We start from the raw sequence: 18,275 nt of genomic DNA on the forward strand, positions 1-18,275 counted from the left end.
GAGATCCAACTGTTGACGTATTCAAATCTATCTTGAATAGTCGGCCTAGTGATTTTGCTTAGGTCGAGACCCATGACAAACCACAAACCATGCGGTTTGCTTGAGTGTAGCTTAGAATTCACTGTAGAATAATAAACTTTACAGGCTTGTTGTTCTGATTTATTGAGTCAGGAAATGTTAATGTGCAGTGGTACTCCATGAATTTCTTCTCCACATATTCATTCCACCTCTTTCTCTGTCCTCCCCCTGACCCTGCAGCACTGCACAATGCTATGCCTCAGCAGCCTTCACGACCCAGTAACAGGGCTGCGCCGCTACCTCCCAAACCTCCACAGCCGACAACGACACCCCAGCCGCCTTCGCAACAACAGCAGCAGCAGCAACAACAGCAGCAGCAGCAGCAGCAGCAACATCCGCCCCAACCGCCACTGCAGCTTCAGTCGCAGCAGGCCCCGCAGTCACAGCACCACCTGCCTCCCCATCTCCTTCACCCACCGCAGCCCATTCGCCAGAGGCCCCTGTCCCCTCCTACGCTCACCCCTCAGGGCCTGCTGTCCTCACAGCCGCCACAGATGTTGCTGGAGGATGACGAGGAGCCTGTGCCCTCCATGCCTCTCAACCAGGTGCAGCTTTACCTTCAGCACCTGCAGCAGGGCCGTCAGCAGCAGGGTGCGGTCATGCAGGCCCTGCAGGGCCGCCAGCAACAGCAGCCCAGCCAAGCTTCCCTCCTGCAGACGGTGCAGGTTCAGTCACAGCTGGGCCCGCAGACGTCACTTGCGCCACCCCAGCTGCCTGTCCAGACTCAGCCTCCGCCTGCGCAGTCACATCAACCTTCACCTCAGATGCCCCAGCACCAGCCTAGGCACATGCAGCATGCCACACAGACCCAGCAGCAGCAGCAGCATGCTTACTCGCAAGGCCCTGTGCAGACCCCGCAGACACAGCCTGTGCAACATAAGGTGTCCATGACCCCCAATAAAGCACAGCAGCAGATCATTCAGCAGCAGCAACAGCAGCAGCATCCCTCTCCACGTCAACACAAACCTGATCCATACAGCGCGGGTAAGAGCTAATTCATTTGCAGGAAATATCATGCTATCAAAGTGGCTCAATACTTTGCAGCAATAGTGCATAGAATCCATTTTGGACCCGGGAGAAATCTAGTGCATTAACAGTGTAATCCAATTAAACTGATTTTTATTTTAATGGCTCTTCCCTCTGCTCCGACAGGTCACCTGCGAGAGAACCCCTCTCCTCTTATGATGCATTCCCCTCAAATCGCCCAGTTTACTCCTGTTGTCCACCCGTCGCCACCTCATAACCTACAGCCCAAAAAAGTGAGTGGTGGTTTGTTTAAATGCTTTGCTCTCAACATTCTCCTGTAGTGGAGTTTGTTCTCTGCTGCTTCTCTATTATTAAGTGATTTCGCTGGATCATTGTGCAGGAACCGCCTCAGCGGGGACCTTCGGTTCTTGGGGGAGTGAAGGAGGAGAAGCAGCCTCCGTCGCCTGTGATGCGCAGCGAGTCCTTCAGCCCGGCCATGCGTCAGGAACCACACAAACAGCCTGAGAGCAAGCCCCACTTGCCACCTCACAGCCAGCAGAGTGAGTACCCTATCTTACAGCAAGTGCCAGCTGCTAATGAGAGACTCTCATTAGAGTGCTCTCCCATGACATGTTCTGTTCCCATGACATGAAATAATCACCAGTGATTTTATACAAGCGCAGCGAAGTGTATGTTGTGGTCTAAACTATGTCTCCATGTCTCAGGGTCAGACATGAAGCCACTGGAGAGTTCACGCCCCGTCATCCGCTCCTCAGACCAGAGCGGCCCACCGCCTTCCATGCAAGACAAGGACAAATTCAAACAGGAGCCCAAGACCCCTGTGGCTCCTAAAAAGGTACAGGTGGGTGGAAGGGAATTTCTTGTCAGTTTTCTACATTTTGTTTTTGCTTATTCAGCAATTCTTAATTTTCCAAACACAACTTTTAAAATATTTATTTATTTAGAAATAACAGTGGCATGCAAAAGTTTGGGCGCTTGTTACTGTGAATAGCTAAGCATGTAAGATAGAACCTGATTGCCAAAAATGCAAAGGCTTCTTTATTTTTTCCTTTAAAAACTTTGAAGACTTCAGATGCTGAAGTTTGTGGTGAGGGTGCAGGAAAGATTTTCTTAGTATTTGTGCAGGTGTTTCTACACAGTAGAACAGGGCACCACCACTCTTCCAGTTCTTCCTGAAGGTCTTTTGAAGTTTTTTGCAGAAATTATAATATGGTGTTTTATGAGCTGCATTATGTAATGTGAACGGTCTTTCTTCATCAGGATGTGAAACTGAAGAACATGGGCTCATGGGCTAGCCTGGCACAGAAGTCCACCTCCACGCCCTCATCCGCAGTAAAGTCAAGCAGTGACAGCTTTGAGCAGTTCCGCCGGGCAGCGCGGGAGAAAGAGGAAAGGGAGAAAGCACTGAAAGCCCAGGCGGAGCAGGCAGAAAAGGACCGCCAGCGCAGAGAGCAGGAGAAACAGCGGTGAGAAGCAAACAAGAAGCTGATTTTGATGACTCTGTTTTCTGGCATTTGAGATTTCAAATTCATGCATTGAATTGCTGGAAAGTATAACAGAATCTGCGTGTAGACAGAGCTAATGAACATGGTTCTTTTGCTCTCCCAAGGGGTCGTGATGAGGAAGACACAATGGAGCCAGTGCGACGGCCCCACGAGGAGCCGCGAAGACGCTCGGAGCAGCACCAGGCCCCTCAGCAGCAGCAGCACCAGGCCCCAACGCAAGCCCCAAATCCACAGGCCCAGCCCCCGTCAGCGCCACCACCCTCGCAGGCCCCCGCCCAGTCCCCAGCCTCCAGCCAGAGCGCACTCGACCAGCAGAGAGAGATGGCGCGTCGCAGGGAGCAGGAGAGGCGGAGGAGAGAGGCGGTGAGTTCTAGCCTACTTGCTTCCTTAGATCACACTTGATCACATCACCACAGCTTAAGACCAACACACCTGTCTATCTTTTTGTTTATGGCCTGAAAACCTATTTGTCTACATTTATGTAACACTTTCTTTTTCTCCTTTTTCTTTTAACAGATGGCAGCTACCATTGACATGAATTTCCAAAGTGATTTGATGGCTATTTTCGAGGAGAACTTGTTTTGAAATGCATGAGGAGGCAAGCGAGAGACTGCAAAACGTGATTGGTTCCTCTGCATAGAGAAAATGGACTGGTGAAGCGCTAAGGGAAAAAAAAGACCCCAACTGACCATGAGAAACACTGAAGAGGCAGAGCCGGCACTGGGCAAGCTATGGCCTCAACAGGGACGCCTGTAGCTCTCCTTCTTGCCTTAGCAGAAAAGAGGGACCCTCAAGCTGGGACATGATTGCCTCTCTGGCATTCCTCCTGGATTTAAAAACCTGTAACGGTAGCAGGAACGGAGGGGACGTTCTCATGGGGCACTAGTTTGAATCATTGGGAGCAAGCGAATGGATGGACTTTCAGTGGAGGAATATCTAAGCGACAACAGTTTAAATAATGTACTGATTACCCGTAGTACGGCGTTCATCAACTGCCAGATGTCTTGAGGGGTATTGCTTTTCTTTTCTGTATTTTCCACTATTTTCTTTTTCTTTTCTTTTTAAAAACACATGCAAGCAAGCCACAGGATAGGATCTTTCGTGACCCAGCTCAAGATCGGCTCAAGTTGTGTAATCTCAGGAGAGGAGGTACAGCTTGCCATATGCCTCTGACCTGTACACTCAAAACATCACAGTACATGATTATTCACTGACCGGGAGTATGAACAAAACTGCGAAAAACACGTGCAAAGAAGTGTTATCACATTTCTTTTTTTTTTCTGTTTTCATTTTTTCATCATGTAGGATCTACTGTAAAAAGGTTATTTTCATGATTACTGTTCTTTTTTTTTTCCATTTTTTTTTTAACCCTCTTACCAACACTTAACCCCCTCTGATGTCTATGCCAAACAACCATTACCTTTTTGTGTTGAAGTCCTAGGCCTGAAAATCTTCATTTAACGTGTCTTTTTCTTAATATATAAATATATTTTCTTGTTCTCCCCAAAACCGACATGAAAGTTTAGGTAGCCTTGTAGTAGATAAACCTAATATATGCATTATTCCAACAATTGTTCATTGAACACAGAATCGTTTAAGGTATACACTTTATAATCACACACACACACAAAAACACCCTTCATCCATTTCATTTAAGGTTGACGCCGAATTGTTGATGCAACTATTGTACGAGCGGGATGAAGAGGGGACTGGGTGGGGTGGGTGGGGGTCGTTCACTTGTTCTCAGTATCCTTCAGTTTAAGTATAATGATTTGAAAGCATACAGTAACTACTACTTTCTGTACGTTATACATTATAGAAACAAGTCACGAGACATGTTGTCCATAACTGGTTCACGCTACTGCATCCTAGTAATAACGTAAGCACCGGCCGAGCGAGCAGCCGGCTGACTCTGCTCATCGGGAACGACGTGGAGAGCATATGGAGCCAGAACGCACCTCTCACTTTTTTTTTTTTTTTTTTTTTTTTTTTTTTTAATTAATGCATGGCTCCTGTCTTTTGGTTTTTTTTTTTTTTTTTTGGTTTTTTCCTTTGCAGATCATTTTTACAACCAATCAGAGGGGACTGTACGCTGTTCTAGATATAACGATTACATTAAGATTTGAAACAGAAAAAAAAAATCACAGTTCTGATTTTATATCATTGTTCTTGTTCAATTATAGTGGATGTGAGTTCTAATTATGTTATTCGAGTCGACAAAGGGGAGGGTGGGCGGGACGGGTGGGCATGGGCACAGTTCGAGACCTTTCGCGGGGGGTCCTCTGAGTTTTCTCCTATGGTGTTTTCTCCAGTGCCTGTATTGTATTGCGATTCTAGTTGGCATATATTACGTTCTAGGGAGGGCAAGGGAGGGTCCGAAAGTTTTGGGAGGGAGGTTTAGGGAAGAGCTTGTGTAAAAAGCAAAAAATAAAATAAAAAAACAAAAAAAAACGACAAAAAAAGGAAAGTCAACATTTTATATTCTACCCATTTACAATATTCAGGTTTAAATCTAGTTTTAGCTGGACTTCTTAACTCTACACCGGGCAGTTAAGTTTGTTTGTTTTTGTTTTTTTTTCTTTATTTTCTTGAATCTGTTTTAAGAAGACATTTCAGAAGTCAGAGCAGCCACATACTCATTATTACTCTGTGTGTATGGATAGTCGGATGTGTGTATGTACGTACGTGTCGGTATGGTCTTCGGTATGTGGCACGGGGGAAGTGTGCGTATGTGTGCGTATGCTCCTCCTGGGAGCTTCCACAGAAATGATTCACAAGAATGAGTTGCTTTGCTAACACTTATTTTTTTTTGTTTGTTTTTTTGTTTTTCCTCCCCCTCCCTCAATGAAGTCCACATATATAAATATATATAATTTTTTTCATTAATTCGGTTTGTCAAAGGTGAACGAAGAAACACTTCATTCCTTCAAGCCTTTAAATGTATTTTTCTTTTCTCTTTTTTTTTTCTTTTTCTTTTTTTTTTTTTTTTTTTTTTCTCTTCCTTCTTCTTGGTAACAGTTGGACGTTATGTGCCATAGATACGAATTCTCCAGAGAATGTGCTGACCTGCAGCTCAGCAGAGAGTTTGCTTTATTCAGGTATTTTATTTTATTATTATTCTCCTTTTTTCTTTTTTCCTCTTTTTTCCCTTTTTTTTTCTTTTTTTTTGTTTTGGTTTGTGTTAAACATTGTCCTCGATTACTGTTTGGTATGTGAGTGAGCTATCGAGGTCAGTGATTCAATCTGTTATGATCATGATATAAACTCATCTCTTTTATAGAAAATTAAAAGGAAACAAAAAATGTGTCTTCTGTCCATTTCCTTCTTGTTAATCACTTTTGTGGTCATTGATCTTTTAGTATTTGTGTTTTTTTGTTTTTTTTTTGTTTGGTATTTCTTTGGGGGGGGGGTGAGATTGGATATGGCGCTGTCACTGCTTGCCTGTTTTACATTCCTCCTCTTTGCAGTTCGTTTAGATGGATGGAGTGGATGAAGTTGCGTTCTTTTATTAAAAGAAAAGTATTAAATATATCAACTTGGTTCTTTGATTCCTCCACAAGTTGGACGTTATGACTGTGTGGTCCGGTGGTTAAAGCGCTGGGTGGTGGAGGGTTGTGGTTTTGATCAATGGCCATGTCTGCTAAGCTGTCCCTTGAGCAAGGCCCTCAACCCTCTACTCGGGAATAAGTGTGGGGTTGAAACTATTGAAGGGGGTGCAACTGACCTTACAATCCCTCACCCCTGTGTGTGCATCACTTCTAATAAATGCGTTGCTAACACCCATGCAAATTTGCACATACAGCTTGTCTAGTCCCCGAGGCACTGGACTCTTTGGAGCAGATAAACACCAACCTATTGATACCATGCCTAATTGCTGATGTGGGAATGAGGTGGAGTAGTCATCAGCATCAGCATCATCATAATAATCCTGACTGCACACTCTTGTGGCCGAATGCAGTCGTATCCTCACAGCAATGCTTTTTTTTTCTTTCTTTCTCAATACCCTTGATTGTGGAACAAATAATGAATGAGCAGGTGTCCCAATACTTTTGTCCATTTATTGTGGTAATAAAAAGTGCAATTTTACCAGAAGTCAGTGATCCAATGTGATCTTGATGATGCATTCAGTGCAGCTGAGATTGGAGTGAAATATTACTATATATATAATATATTCTGCTGCTTGTGCAGCTTTTCTTCTTATCAAGCTGCAAAAAAAAGGTGAAATACTGGGCAAGCGAACATTTAAGCAGCTCTTTATGGAGTAACTGTTGATCAGAAGAGGAAATCTAGCTTCAGGGGATGGAATGTGCCAAAATAACAATCCCACAGCCCTGAACGTCTCTCCCTGGGCCACGCTTTCTCAGGCTCCTTTACAGAGGGCCTCTATAGAGTCCCCTGCTGGCCGCTCGCAGGACTGCACACCACACCGCAGCGGCAGACAGGAAAGAGGCGTCTTGGTACCAAAGGTCCACAAAAGGTTTCACACTGACTGAAGCCAACCTGTGCGTCTCTCTGCAGGGTTATGTGACTGTTGAGGGGCAAGTATTTTGGTTTTGGTGCCAAAAAGACAAATCCCTGAATACAAATACAGTAGTGTACACCAGTAGTCATTTTATCCCCACAAAAAAATCAACATTATTTAAAAAAAAATAATAATTTAATATGATTTATAACGTGAGATGTTTTTTTTTTATTATTGGGCGAGGGGGTAGAGTTGAGTTAAGCTGACTGGACAAATCGGATGTCCTTTAGAGCTAACTTTGTCTAAACACTACGTTTTGAATTACCTGCATATAATAACTAGAATTTATTACATAATAAATTCTATCTAACTATATATTAATACAGCTGTTGATGCCCATAATAAGCAGAACCTGTGATTTACATAGGATTTAAAACCAGCATTGGCCCTAATATTAATCAAATACAATAGGAATGTTAGCTATATAAATAAATGAATTAAAAATTCATTTTTCGTCATTTCTCATTTGTCTTGTTTTGTAGTGTATATTTCTAAATAATAATAATATTAATAGTTATTTAGAAATAGACATTAGATCTTTTCTAACGTTAAAGTTTCCCAACAGTTGTGGGGACATTACGCTCGTACCGGACGGCAAATTTCAAAATAAAAGTTGGTAAAAAACGGTATTTTGTTAAAGGGAATATTAAAGTAACATGGAATAAATTTGGATGAATAGTGATATGTGATCCAAGACCATAGATCCTTGATCTTTTCATTGACAAAATATATTTTTTAATTAATGTATTTAGTTAGCATGAATTAAAGAAGGAAAAATTATGTGACAAAACATAATTAAAAAAAATTAATAACTACATAGCTACGTTTAGAGGGGACGCTAGTTAAATTGAGAAAACACGACTTTCAAAGATGTGTTCAATGATTAATTAAATTCATTATCGTGTCTCTATTATTTATTTGTTTTTTATTGTTTGTATATAGCTACCTTGATTTTTTAGGGGCTCTGTAGGAAGCAAAATACCAGCCACCAAAATAAAAGTTACCACAGTAGTTTTATACATTAAGTAATTTTTAAAAAAAATTTAGTCTATTTTATTTGAGTCATTATATATGCTTAAATATCAAATTTCTTTTTAAAATAAATGTTCAGTGTTTATAAACGTGTGGACGCTGAACTTTTCACTTGTGTTTGGTGCATCGCTGCAACCGGAACTTCAGCATGTCGAGCTGGTGGGAGAGTTGAGGAGACATGGGGGTTAAAATAGAGATATTTCGGGTGAGAGATATTTCGCTTTTCTTTTAACGGTGTGCTGAACTTCGTACATTTAACGCTGGAGACAGTATCAAACATATCACGAAAAATATTACCAGTGCAGCTTAGGTTTACTGTGCTCTGCTAGGTAGCTAGCTAACCTGCCTCTGCTCGCAGTGCATTCAGCAGCAGCAGCAGCAGCAGCAGTCAGTCAGCCAGCCAGCCAGCCAGCCAGCCAGCCAGTCAGTCAGCCAGTCAGCCAGTCAGTCAGTCAGTCAGCCAGTCAGCCAGCCAGCCAGCCAGCCAGCCAGTCAGTCAGCCAGTCAGCCAGTCAGTCAGTCAGTCAGCCAGCCAGCCAGTCAGTCAGCCAGTCAGCCAGTCAGCCAGCCAGCCAGCCAGCCAGCCAGCCAGCCAGTCAGCCAGCCAGCCAGCCAGCCAGCCAGCCAGTCAGTCAGTCAGTCAGCCAGCCAGTCAGTCAGCCAGCCAGTCAGCCAGCCAGCCAGCCAGCCAGCCAGCCAGTCAGTCAGCCAGTCAGTCAGCCAGTCAGTCAGCCAGTCAGCCAGTCAGTCAGTCAGTCAGCCAGTCAGCCCGCCAGTCAGTCAGCCAGCCAGTCAGTCAGTCAGTCAAGATCTGTGTGTTCTGGGTTTCACTTTAATCAGTTCTTTTACAGATGATGGTGTATCTGTCCTTCCCTGTGACGATGTTCTGGATATCCAACCAAGCCGAGTACTTTGAAGAGTACATTGTGAAGAGAAAGGTCAGTAGCTGGGGTAGCTGGTTAAACCCAGTCCCTACACCAGGTTAAATAGGACCTGTAGAATCATTTGGGCTGGGCCCAGATTAAGGGTCATACTCCAATAGGACCTTCGGTTGTGTGTCAGTGGTGTCATTACAGGTCAGTACAGTTTGGTCCTAGACCAGGCCTAATCTTAAACCCTGCACAGTAAAGCACACCTGAGGGGCAGGTGTGTTGGAGGTGCTGTAATAGGAGATCAGGACTGGAAGTGTCTGCGTTTAGATGTATAAGTTCATTTCAGCGTATAGAGTGTGTTCTGCTAGGGGTGTGGGTCAGTTTTTATGGGGTGTGTGATGTGCTTGAACGCTGAAAGCAGTCTGTACACTCACGCATGTGCACACACACACACACACACACACACACACACACACACACACAGAGCACAACAATAAGTAATGGTGCCATGCATGTATGTCGTATGTCACAGCATATACATGTACAGTATATTCATATCTGATTTCTTTTCTCAGAGGGAGATCTTTCCACCGGATGAGAAAATGCAGGTAAGTGTTTTATCTGCTTTCTCGGCCTGTTCAATTACAGGTATTTTGGATTTGAGATTGATGCAATTCATAGAGGCCCCACTCCACAACTTACAAGACTTCTTGTAAAGGATCTGCTGCTAACATCTTGGTGCCAGACACCACAGGACACCTTCAGAGGTCTCGTTTTGTGGAGTCCATGCCTCGAATAGCCAGATCTGTTGTGGCGGCACAAAGGGAACCTACTCAGTATTAGGGAGGTGGTGTTAATGACATGACTGATCTGTGTTGATCAGTTTAATTATATGACCTGTTTGATCTTAGCAAAGTTATTTGGAGAGCTAATGCTAGGTAAATTATCTAACCACGTTTTAAAGGTTCTATAAAGAAACATTTACACAATGTTTTCCACCAATGCAAAGAACCCTTTAACAGGCCATTTAAACGTCCGATGGTTCTTTGAGTTAACTAAAGAAAATTTAAAGAACCTTTATTTGTAAGTGTTCAGTGGTGTGTGTGTGTGTGTGTGTGTGTGTGTGTGTGTGTGTGTGTGTGTGTGAGGGGTTTCAAGTCTGAAACTTTGGATTCAAGTCTCAATTTCTAAATGCCTGAAATCGAAGCCCAGCCTGACTGATTTCATAATAGTTTGTCATCACAGAATCGGTCCATCACTGCAACAAACCGGACTGTTGATCTTTTTTCTGTCAAAACAGAGAAAAGAGCTTGAGGAATTTAAGGAGCGCATGAGAAATCGAAAGGAGCAGAAGATGCTGAAACAGCTGGGAATGGAATCAGCAAAAACGTTGGATGAGTGACTACTTTTGAAACACGAGGGCAGAGCTAAGCTAATGGTTTATTAAGAGACCATGATGAGCTAGTTTGGTATTTTAGTTGAGTGATTATATATATATATATATATATATATATATATATATATATATATATATATATATATATATATATATATAAAATGTGTGTGTGTGTGTGTGAGTATATTATCTCCGTCTTTGCTGTTTTTCACTTTTTGACATAATTTAAATCTTACCGTTGTTCATTGTCTGATGATGAATTAACCAATAGAAATGCTCCAAAATTACCCAGAATAAAATCTTTTTACATTGACATCCATTGAAAGTTAAGAAGGTTTTCCCCCTCTCCTGTGAAGCGGCATTTTTGGAGATATTAAAAATGTGCTGCAAATTAATAATTTTTTCATTCTTTGTAAAGCATAACCTTGAGTATACACGAAGAACACTGGCTTGTGTTGTGTCTGGATAATGTTATATATTTATTTTTTCAATCGAAATGGGTGCATTGATTTTCATATATTAATGTTAATATGTTCATAATCTTGATTAAACTTTGATTTTGTCCGTTATCCAAGGCTGACGTTTTAATTCTACTGCACACGCTTCAGTATAGAAGTCTGGTAGAGAAGAAATACACTGCTCTCAAAAATGTATGGAATTTTCATGCTGTTGCTTTTCAACTCAAAAATATCCAATAAATAAAATAATTTTTTGCTGTTATTATTAAATGTGCATATTTAGCTTCATCACTGAAGTTCCTGCTCATCCATGTGGCCTCAATGGTATGAAGATGAGGTTCCTCCAGGACTGTAACTCTTGTTGACCTAAAGGTGATTAAACCTACTGCACGGTTTAAGGCTTGACGTGTGCTGATGTCCCAGAAAGGTGTAGGTTTGCTTCTGGGACCTTCTGGGAAGCACAGCCACTAATATTGTCTCAAAGTGAAACACGTCTGGAAAAGATGAGAAAGTCCTGCACCTTAGACTCTGGGTTACGCACCTCTATCCCTTTACTCCTAGTCTAATCACCCACTACATTACAACCTTTTTACTGGGGTAATCAGTTCCCTCTGTCAGTGCTTGGCTGGTTGACTGGTTAAGCCTACCTCCAACTGCTAGGGTCTGTTACTGGCTTTATAAGAATCCAGAATATTAAGACAATACATTGTGGGCACAAGATAATACAATATATGGACAAAAGTATTGGGACACTTCTTTTGAAATCAAGGCTATTCAATATTTATTGGAGTAACTGTCTCTACTGTCCAGAGAAGAAGGATTTCTACTAGATTTTGGAGGAGCTTTGCTGTGAGGATTTAAAGGCTGAACTCAGTGACGAGTGTTAGTGAGGTCAGGGTGTTGGCTGATCATCACCTCACCTCATCCCCAACTCCCCATCTCCTCCCAAAAGAATTGAATGGAGCACCAACAATCATTCCAGAGATCACAGTTCCACTACTCAACGCTTTATGCCTCTCTATGCCACGCCTGGCATTAGGCATGGTGTCAACAGGTTCATGTTTATAGGAGAGAGTCCTATTCTATTGGCAGTACTTCTCTACAAGGACTAGACAAGCTGTGTCAGCAATTGGTGCGACTTAAAGTAGCTGAATGCATTCATCAGAAGGGGTGTCCACAAACATTTGGACATGTTGTGTATATTGAGGCCTCAGTATAACAAATGATGGATCAGACGTTGATACATGGAACCAGATTGGCAGCCAAGTTCCTTCACTTCATTATGGAGTAGTAGTGAGGTCACCTGTGATGTCATATGTCGTCCTTGGCACTCTGTGATGACATTAAGCGCTCTGTGATGGTGGTCAGTGTTGTTACCTGATCAATCGGCCTCTTACAAGAGCAGCGTTACACAACCTCTTACACAAACGGTCTGTTTCAGGGTTCTGGTAGCTGGTAGCTGGTTTTATTACGAGCAGGGGATGGAGGCAGGGAAGCGCTTTTCTGCTCTTCTGCGAGCTTGTACACCTCTGAGAACATGGCCTCACCACACGCACAGCTTCTCTGTCTCCTTGCTTCTAGAGGAGCTAGCCAACGTGCCCTGCCTGACCGGGTGGATTTACTGCAAAGTTCGACTTCTGGACGGCAGCTTCACACAAGAGTCTGAAAGGTGAGAGGTGAAAGATTGGCCTTCAGGGATTCCTCCATCTCTGAAGTCTCCACTGACACACCTGTGTGCTTTACAGGCGAGAGGTCATCCTGAACTCCGTGCACTGGGGAAAAGTGTTGGAATTTGAGTGCCGGGCAGTGGTGAACAGGTCCACTGGGGTACTGGAGAACTGCTTGTGTAGACTCTCTGTCCGAAGGGTCAGTACAGAGCCTGTCAAACACATGTACTAATGCGATGGCTAGTTTCCCATACACTAGATCCAGCTGAGCTCCATCCTCGATGCACATACAACCTCAATCCCATAAAAACGTGTCTGACGTTATTAAAAACAAACAAACCAAAAATAAACGTTACACTGTTATGTTGCTTGGCAACCTCAGCCAACTGTTACTGTGAAGGGGTAATAGTAAAAGATGGCCTGATTTCCCATAAAGTTAAAGCAGAAACAATATTCTGTAATATTTTGAGATTACTTTATTTAATATTTCCATCGTTTACATTTTTAAAACAGCAACAAAAAAATCCAGAGATTTTCAATGATGTTTAGGTTAGGGGACTGTGAGCCATGGCAACACCTTCAACCTGTGCCTTTTGTGGTAGTCCATTGTGGCTGTCAAGGTGTGCTTAGGATCCTCTTTTCGTCGTCAGCTTTTTTAAAGATGCTGTGATGTTTGTTTGCTTCCAGAATTTGCTGGTATTTCTTTCCTTCACCAGTAAATTCGTTCCCTGAGCCACTGGCTGCAACACAAGCCCAAAACATGATCGACCCACCCTGTGCTTAACAGTTGGCGAGGTGTTCTTTTCATTCTGCATCCCTTTTTTCTCTGTTCATTGCAGTCAAATATGACTGTGGACTTCTTTGAAAACCCCTAATGCTGAATACCTAATGCCTGTTCCAGAAAGGTCATGTTTGTGTAGGCATCACTGCACAGTAGAACAGTGCACCCCCACTCCAGAGTCTTCTGCAGTCAAACAGGGGTGTTCATTTTTCTTTCTAGGAATCCTACCAGCAGTTCTTTCTAAAGGCTTTCTTGGTCTTTCAGACATCAATTTAACCTCCACTATTGCTGTTAAATTCCCTTTTTAATTGCGTCAAACAAATTCTAGAAACAGTGAATGTGAACAAGCCATAGCCCTAACATATGGCAAGCCGTTTAGCCTAAAATCACACCAGTGATACAAGCCGAATAATATCAGATCTACATATTAACAAAGCCATTCTCACTACTCATAATTGCAGCACAACATATCCTTCATGTATTTTTGACTAGTCATCGTTTACCATTGATTTAGATGGACATCCACTCTCTCCTTTCTATATTATGCATGTTTATTAGTAAAGGTTACAGGTATCTACCATGTAATTCTTACTAATATAAAGGTCAGGTCCAAAGGGTTAAAGACAGAGGCTAAATTCCATCTCTGTCCGACGCTAATGATGAACATGGTTGTCTTGCTTGTCTTGTCTGATTGTAATAGGCTGCGCTTCTATTTCACGCAGGATCTGAAAGGAGGAAAATCATACAAGAAGGTGATGGGGAAACATCTTACAGTTTTTTTCTGTGTCCGGTGGATTTTGTGACCAGTGTCCTGACACTGCTGTTTTCTAGCAGGTGGGTTATGTTGATTTGAACTTGTCTGGCTTTGCTGGCTCTGGATACGTCACACGCCACTGCCTCCTGGAAGGCTACAGGAAAAATACCAAACTGGACAACTCCATTCTCAAGGTCAAGCAACTGCGTTCAGTATTATTTTAAGAAATGTTGAAATGATATTGCAATTGTAATGGTTATTTTAATGTTTTGCTCCACAGATTGGGATACGAATGCACTTGTCGCAAGGAGACCCCTGTTTTCGAGTGTAAGGGCAGGTTCAGGCATACAGTGCTTAAAATGATATTTAAAGAAGTGGTTCCCAAAGGAGTTCCCAATGTCCACAGACGGCCTACATTTGCTCTATCCCAGCTCCCAGTACAAAACTGTGAACTGTCTGGAGCTCTTGCCTGTGGGGGTGCATCTCCTACTGACCCCTACCGCCCAGTCCTCCAAGTTCAGCCATGTAAATCCTCGGTTGCGTTCTCTCCTACAAAGCCAAGAATAGACCAGCCCCTCCGTACTTGATGGCAATAGTTGATCAAAAGCCGCTCGGTACCAAGATCCCTTCGAGCTTCAGGTACGGCTCGGCTCGATCCACCATCCCTCAAAATCCAGGAAGACAAGCGTCCAGGCTTTATTCTGGTGGAACAAGCTTCCCCCTGGGTGTCCAAAAAGCTGAGTCGCTTGCTGTCTTCAAACGCAGACTGAAGACCCATCTTATCTAAGAGTACTTGGACGAAGTGTAGTGCAGTAGAGTATTGTGGTCTCCATACTGACTGTTGTATTTAGTAGAGTCTAAGATTAAATATAAATGTAAATCCCAACCCCCAAACTCCATCTACAGCATCTAGGTCACCAAAAAACAAGAAAACCCAGGCAAGCCTAGTTTTGCCGGACCGCCAATGGCTGCATAGAATCCTCAATGACATTTTTAAGCCTTGCCTGATGTAGACCACATAAAGTTTTGAGGGCCCAAGACCTCATAAACACGGCTTGTGACTAACGCCACGTACAACAGCAATGCAAATGCCAGTAATGCAAGCGCTGCAATAGCGATGCTGGGCAAGGCCAGCACAGTAGCGGTGCTATTGCAGCAGTATCAATGCTGGTCAATGCAGCAGCTATGCTACCACCGGCGTGATAGCAATGCCTTGTGAGGCCCACGGTAGCCACAGTAGCAATGCTAATGCTACAATTGTGCTGTTGGGTGAAGTCGGTGGCCTGTGGGCCAACACCATGGTGGTGATGCTGGCGCACAGCTATTGTTAAGTCGACATGCTATCGCTAAAGACTCTGACACACAGAATATTGCCTCAGTATGTCAAACAAGGAGCTTACCTAAGATTACATCTCCTTTTAGCAGCATATTTACTTGTTATCTTTGTAGCAAAATGTAGTCCTCAGACCTTCAGTATGAGAAAAAGTCTCTTTTAGGGAAGCAAGAGGCGGTTCGGTCCATCAGTCAGTCAGTCAGTAAGAGAAGTTGCCGCCTCTAGAATGGGAAAAACATTGTTTTACAGTCTTGGATCTATTTCTTTCTCACATATTTTATTCATATCGGATCAATTTCTCAGGCCCCTTCAGCAATCGCCACCATCTGTTTTGGGACTACAGTCAGAGGAGAGCTCTGAGGCCACTCTGCGGACAAACATATCAGGTAATTTTGACCACAGTGTATGTTGATACCGAATACATCTGACTGTCATCCCTTAAATTGGCTTCTATTGATCAACTTAATATCATCCTGCAGGTGTTTCGGTGGACAGTCTGGAAAGGTGGCTAGAAATCGAAGACAGGCGTCTGGATGCTCCATGTGGGCCAAGTCCTGAGGCCCAGGAGAGGGCCCAGGTCGCCGAGCACCTGACCAGAGTGAGCCACACCAGAGTGGCCGCCCAGGATGTGGTGGACAGTCTATGCTTAGAGGGCTTTGGCTCTGCCACTGATCTCTCTCATACACCTGAAGGTACTGACTAATCACGGAGCTGTTTACAGAGCTACTGCTGTATGTGTGATGTGAACAGATGCTGCATTAGCAGTCGAGAGCCACTTGTTTTTTTGTGATAATCAATTTAATATAATAAGGAATTAAAAAAAAGAATGATGAGGTTTTAAGACGGGAAAACATTATTCACACACACACACACACACACACACACACTCACACATATATATACACATATATACACAAAAGTATTGGGACGCCTGCTCAGACATTGAAATCAAGGGCATTAAGAGTAACTGTCTCGGATGTATAACTGTCCAGGGAAGAAGGCTTTTTACTAGATTTTGGAGTAAATATTGCTGTGAGGATTTGATTGCATTCAGAGGCAAGAGTGTTAGCGAGGTCAGGATGTCTCCCCAACTCCCCAAGAATTTGATTGAGCACCATCCATCATTTCCAAGAACACAGCTGCTCCACAGCTCAGTGCTGAGGGGCTTTATACTCCTCATATGTTCATCTGCTCGAGAGAGTCCTATTCTGTTGGCTGACTGGTCAAGCTGTGTGTGTGTGTGATGTTCATTTGCATATCTGTGTCAGCAATAGGTGCAACTTAAAGTAACACATTCATTAGGATTATTATATTACATTATTATTATTATTATTCATTATATTATTATATTAATATTATTATATTATATATTTTTTTATTCTTATTTCCTTAGTTTTCCTAGTAAAATTGATCTTGCCATTTATTTTCCGATTACTGCAGATGCAGGGCTTGCTCTCTACGTCAGAAGAGATGGCACTACCACCCTCGGAGTGGCTCATAAAGAAAGCAGGTATGCTTAAGAAGCTCTAATAAGTGCCATGTGAATTTTCTAGCAATCACCACTAAGTTCAGATAACAGAAATTCTGCACAGGTACATTTCACTGTCTGACTCCTTTTCCCCTGACAGTGATCACTGTGATGATGCCGTGGATCATGTGATCATAATGAAATAAACACATTCGCTGTGAATGTTTGCAAGTCACTGTTGTGTTCTGGCTCTTGTGTTTTTTGTGTCTCCTGGCATGGAGATTAGAACATCTGAGATCTGGAGATAAAATCCTGGTTATGTAATAAATGAATTGATGGGCTGATGTTTCATAATAAAGCCTTTATTAAATTTAACCTGCTCATTGCTCTTCCATGGACTCATATTCAACTTGCCAGGTCCTTGTATCTCACTCACACAACAGTGAATGAATGAATCGAATTGTATTATATAAATTTTAGCTATGTTCATAGCTGTTTCCAATAAGACGAGGATATAAGAGGAGGAAGGGTAATAAGTTTTTATACTCTTGGCTCCTCCTGTTTCTTCCTCTTGCTTTGCAAACATCATCATGACTAAGACATTCAAGAAGTGCATTTCAAATCTCAAAAAAAAAAAAAAAAAGTCATGTACATGGTTATACTGGGTTATATGCAAAGTAAAAAATAACAATGAAAACATTAATTACATTTATTAATTAATTCATTAATTCCAGATATTACGCTGTAATCCCGACTGTAATTCACATATTTAAAAAAATTCATTATATAGTACAAATACTAATTCAGGATTTCAATCTGATTTCGTTTTGAGGCAGTGATGACTCAGCGGTTAGTGCTCCGGGCTATTGATGACAGGGTTGTGGGTTCGATACCTGGGCTCAGCAAGCTGCCACTATTGGGCCCTTGAGCAAGGCCCTTTCCTCTTTCTGCTCCCCGGGTGCTGGAGTTGGCTGCCCACCACTATGGGTGTGTGTGTGCTCACTCAATGCGGGGGACAATTTTTGCTGAAAGTAGTGCAGGGACAAAAACGTGCACTTTTAGTAGTAATGTGCATTTAGGAGATCTCTACAATATAGTTTAGATATTTATAATTGGTTTTGACTAAATATTACCAGTTACTATTATTAATATCTAAGACTAGAGATTTTACTAATCAGAATTACAGTGGAGCTGGATCTGGAATTATTAATTTACTTAATAATAAAAAAAATAATTGAATATTATTTAATTGACCTGTTAAATCTGTTGTTACATATGACTAGTGAATTTTACACTGCAAACAATATGATCTGACAATATGACTAATCCGACTGGCTTTATAGATTTGTAGACCTGATTTCATAAGCAAACCTTTAATTTTCACATGAAATTAGAATTTTTACTAGACATCTTGAGTTATAG

The 18,275-nt window shown here is 42.5% G+C and overlaps 3 protein-coding genes across 5 annotated transcripts in view; all 3 read left to right on the plus strand.

The window, feature by feature from the left end:
* The window catches only part of brd4 (bromodomain containing 4), a 35,885-nt gene extending 31,611 nt beyond the window's left edge, over positions 1–4,274 (plus strand). For 2 of the 3 annotated variants that reach the window (XM_072675270.1, XM_072675272.1), the window contains 7 exons: positions 259–1,062; positions 1,231–1,337; positions 1,445–1,604; positions 1,770–1,906; positions 2,326–2,531; positions 2,675–2,933; positions 3,087–4,274. In XM_072675270.1, the coding sequence (XP_072531371.1) occupies positions 259–1,062; positions 1,231–1,337; positions 1,445–1,604; positions 1,770–1,906; positions 2,326–2,531; positions 2,675–2,933; positions 3,087–3,155 (1,742 nt within the window). In that variant the 3' untranslated portion in view covers positions 3,156–4,274. The remainder of the gene's footprint in view (positions 1–258; positions 1,063–1,230; positions 1,338–1,444; positions 1,605–1,769; positions 1,907–2,325; positions 2,532–2,674; positions 2,934–3,086) is intronic. The other variant, XM_072675271.1, reaches the window with a different exon arrangement.
* Positions 4,275–8,246: 3,972 nt separating this feature from the next.
* Positions 8,247–10,961, plus strand: pet100 (PET100 cytochrome c oxidase chaperone). The gene is made up of 4 exons (XM_072675274.1): positions 8,247–8,329; positions 8,976–9,062; positions 9,572–9,604; positions 10,297–10,961. The coding sequence occupies exons 1-4, from the start codon at positions 8,303–8,305 to the stop codon at positions 10,396–10,398; spliced, it is 249 nt and encodes an 82-aa protein (XP_072531375.1). The 5' UTR covers positions 8,247–8,302; the 3' UTR covers positions 10,399–10,961.
* A 1,370-nt stretch (positions 10,962–12,331) lies between these two features.
* Positions 12,332–16,905, plus strand: LOC140551040 (EEIG family member 2-like). The gene is made up of 7 exons (XM_072674409.1): positions 12,332–12,519; positions 12,596–12,677; positions 14,130–14,246; positions 14,333–14,379; positions 15,689–15,771; positions 15,865–16,077; positions 16,826–16,905. Exons 1-7 carry the CDS (start codon positions 12,332–12,334, stop codon positions 16,903–16,905), a joined length of 810 nt encoding a protein of 269 aa, XP_072530510.1.
* Positions 16,906–18,275: the final 1,370 nt, after the last annotated feature.

Source organism: Salminus brasiliensis, chromosome 3, assembly GCF_030463535.1.
Source record: "Salminus brasiliensis chromosome 3, fSalBra1.hap2, whole genome shotgun sequence".
In the NCBI taxonomy this organism is placed as follows: Eukaryota; Metazoa; Chordata; class Actinopteri; order Characiformes; family Bryconidae; genus Salminus; species Salminus brasiliensis.

Excerpts from the sequence above, each read along its gene's own strand:
- pet100 (XM_072675274.1), top strand. The coding sequence starts at position 8,303 with ATGGGGGTTAAAATAGAGATATTTCGG. Across the intron at positions 8,330-8,975 it reads TTAAAATAGAGATATTTCGG|ATGATGGTGTATCTGTCCTT; the intron begins GTGAGAGATATT and ends GTTCTTTTACAG. Across the intron at positions 9,605-10,296 it reads CACCGGATGAGAAAATGCAG|AGAAAAGAGCTTGAGGAATT; the intron begins GTAAGTGTTTTA and ends CTGTCAAAACAG.
- LOC140551040 (XM_072674409.1), top strand. The coding sequence starts at position 12,332 with ATGGAGGCAGGGAAGCGCTTTTCTGCTCTTCTGCGAGCTTGTACACCT. Across the intron at positions 12,520-12,595 it reads TTCACACAAGAGTCTGAAAG|GCGAGAGGTCATCCTGAACT; the intron begins GTGAGAGGTGAA and ends TGTGCTTTACAG. Across the intron at positions 15,772-15,864 it reads TCTGCGGACAAACATATCAG|GTGTTTCGGTGGACAGTCTG; the intron begins GTAATTTTGACC and ends ATCATCCTGCAG.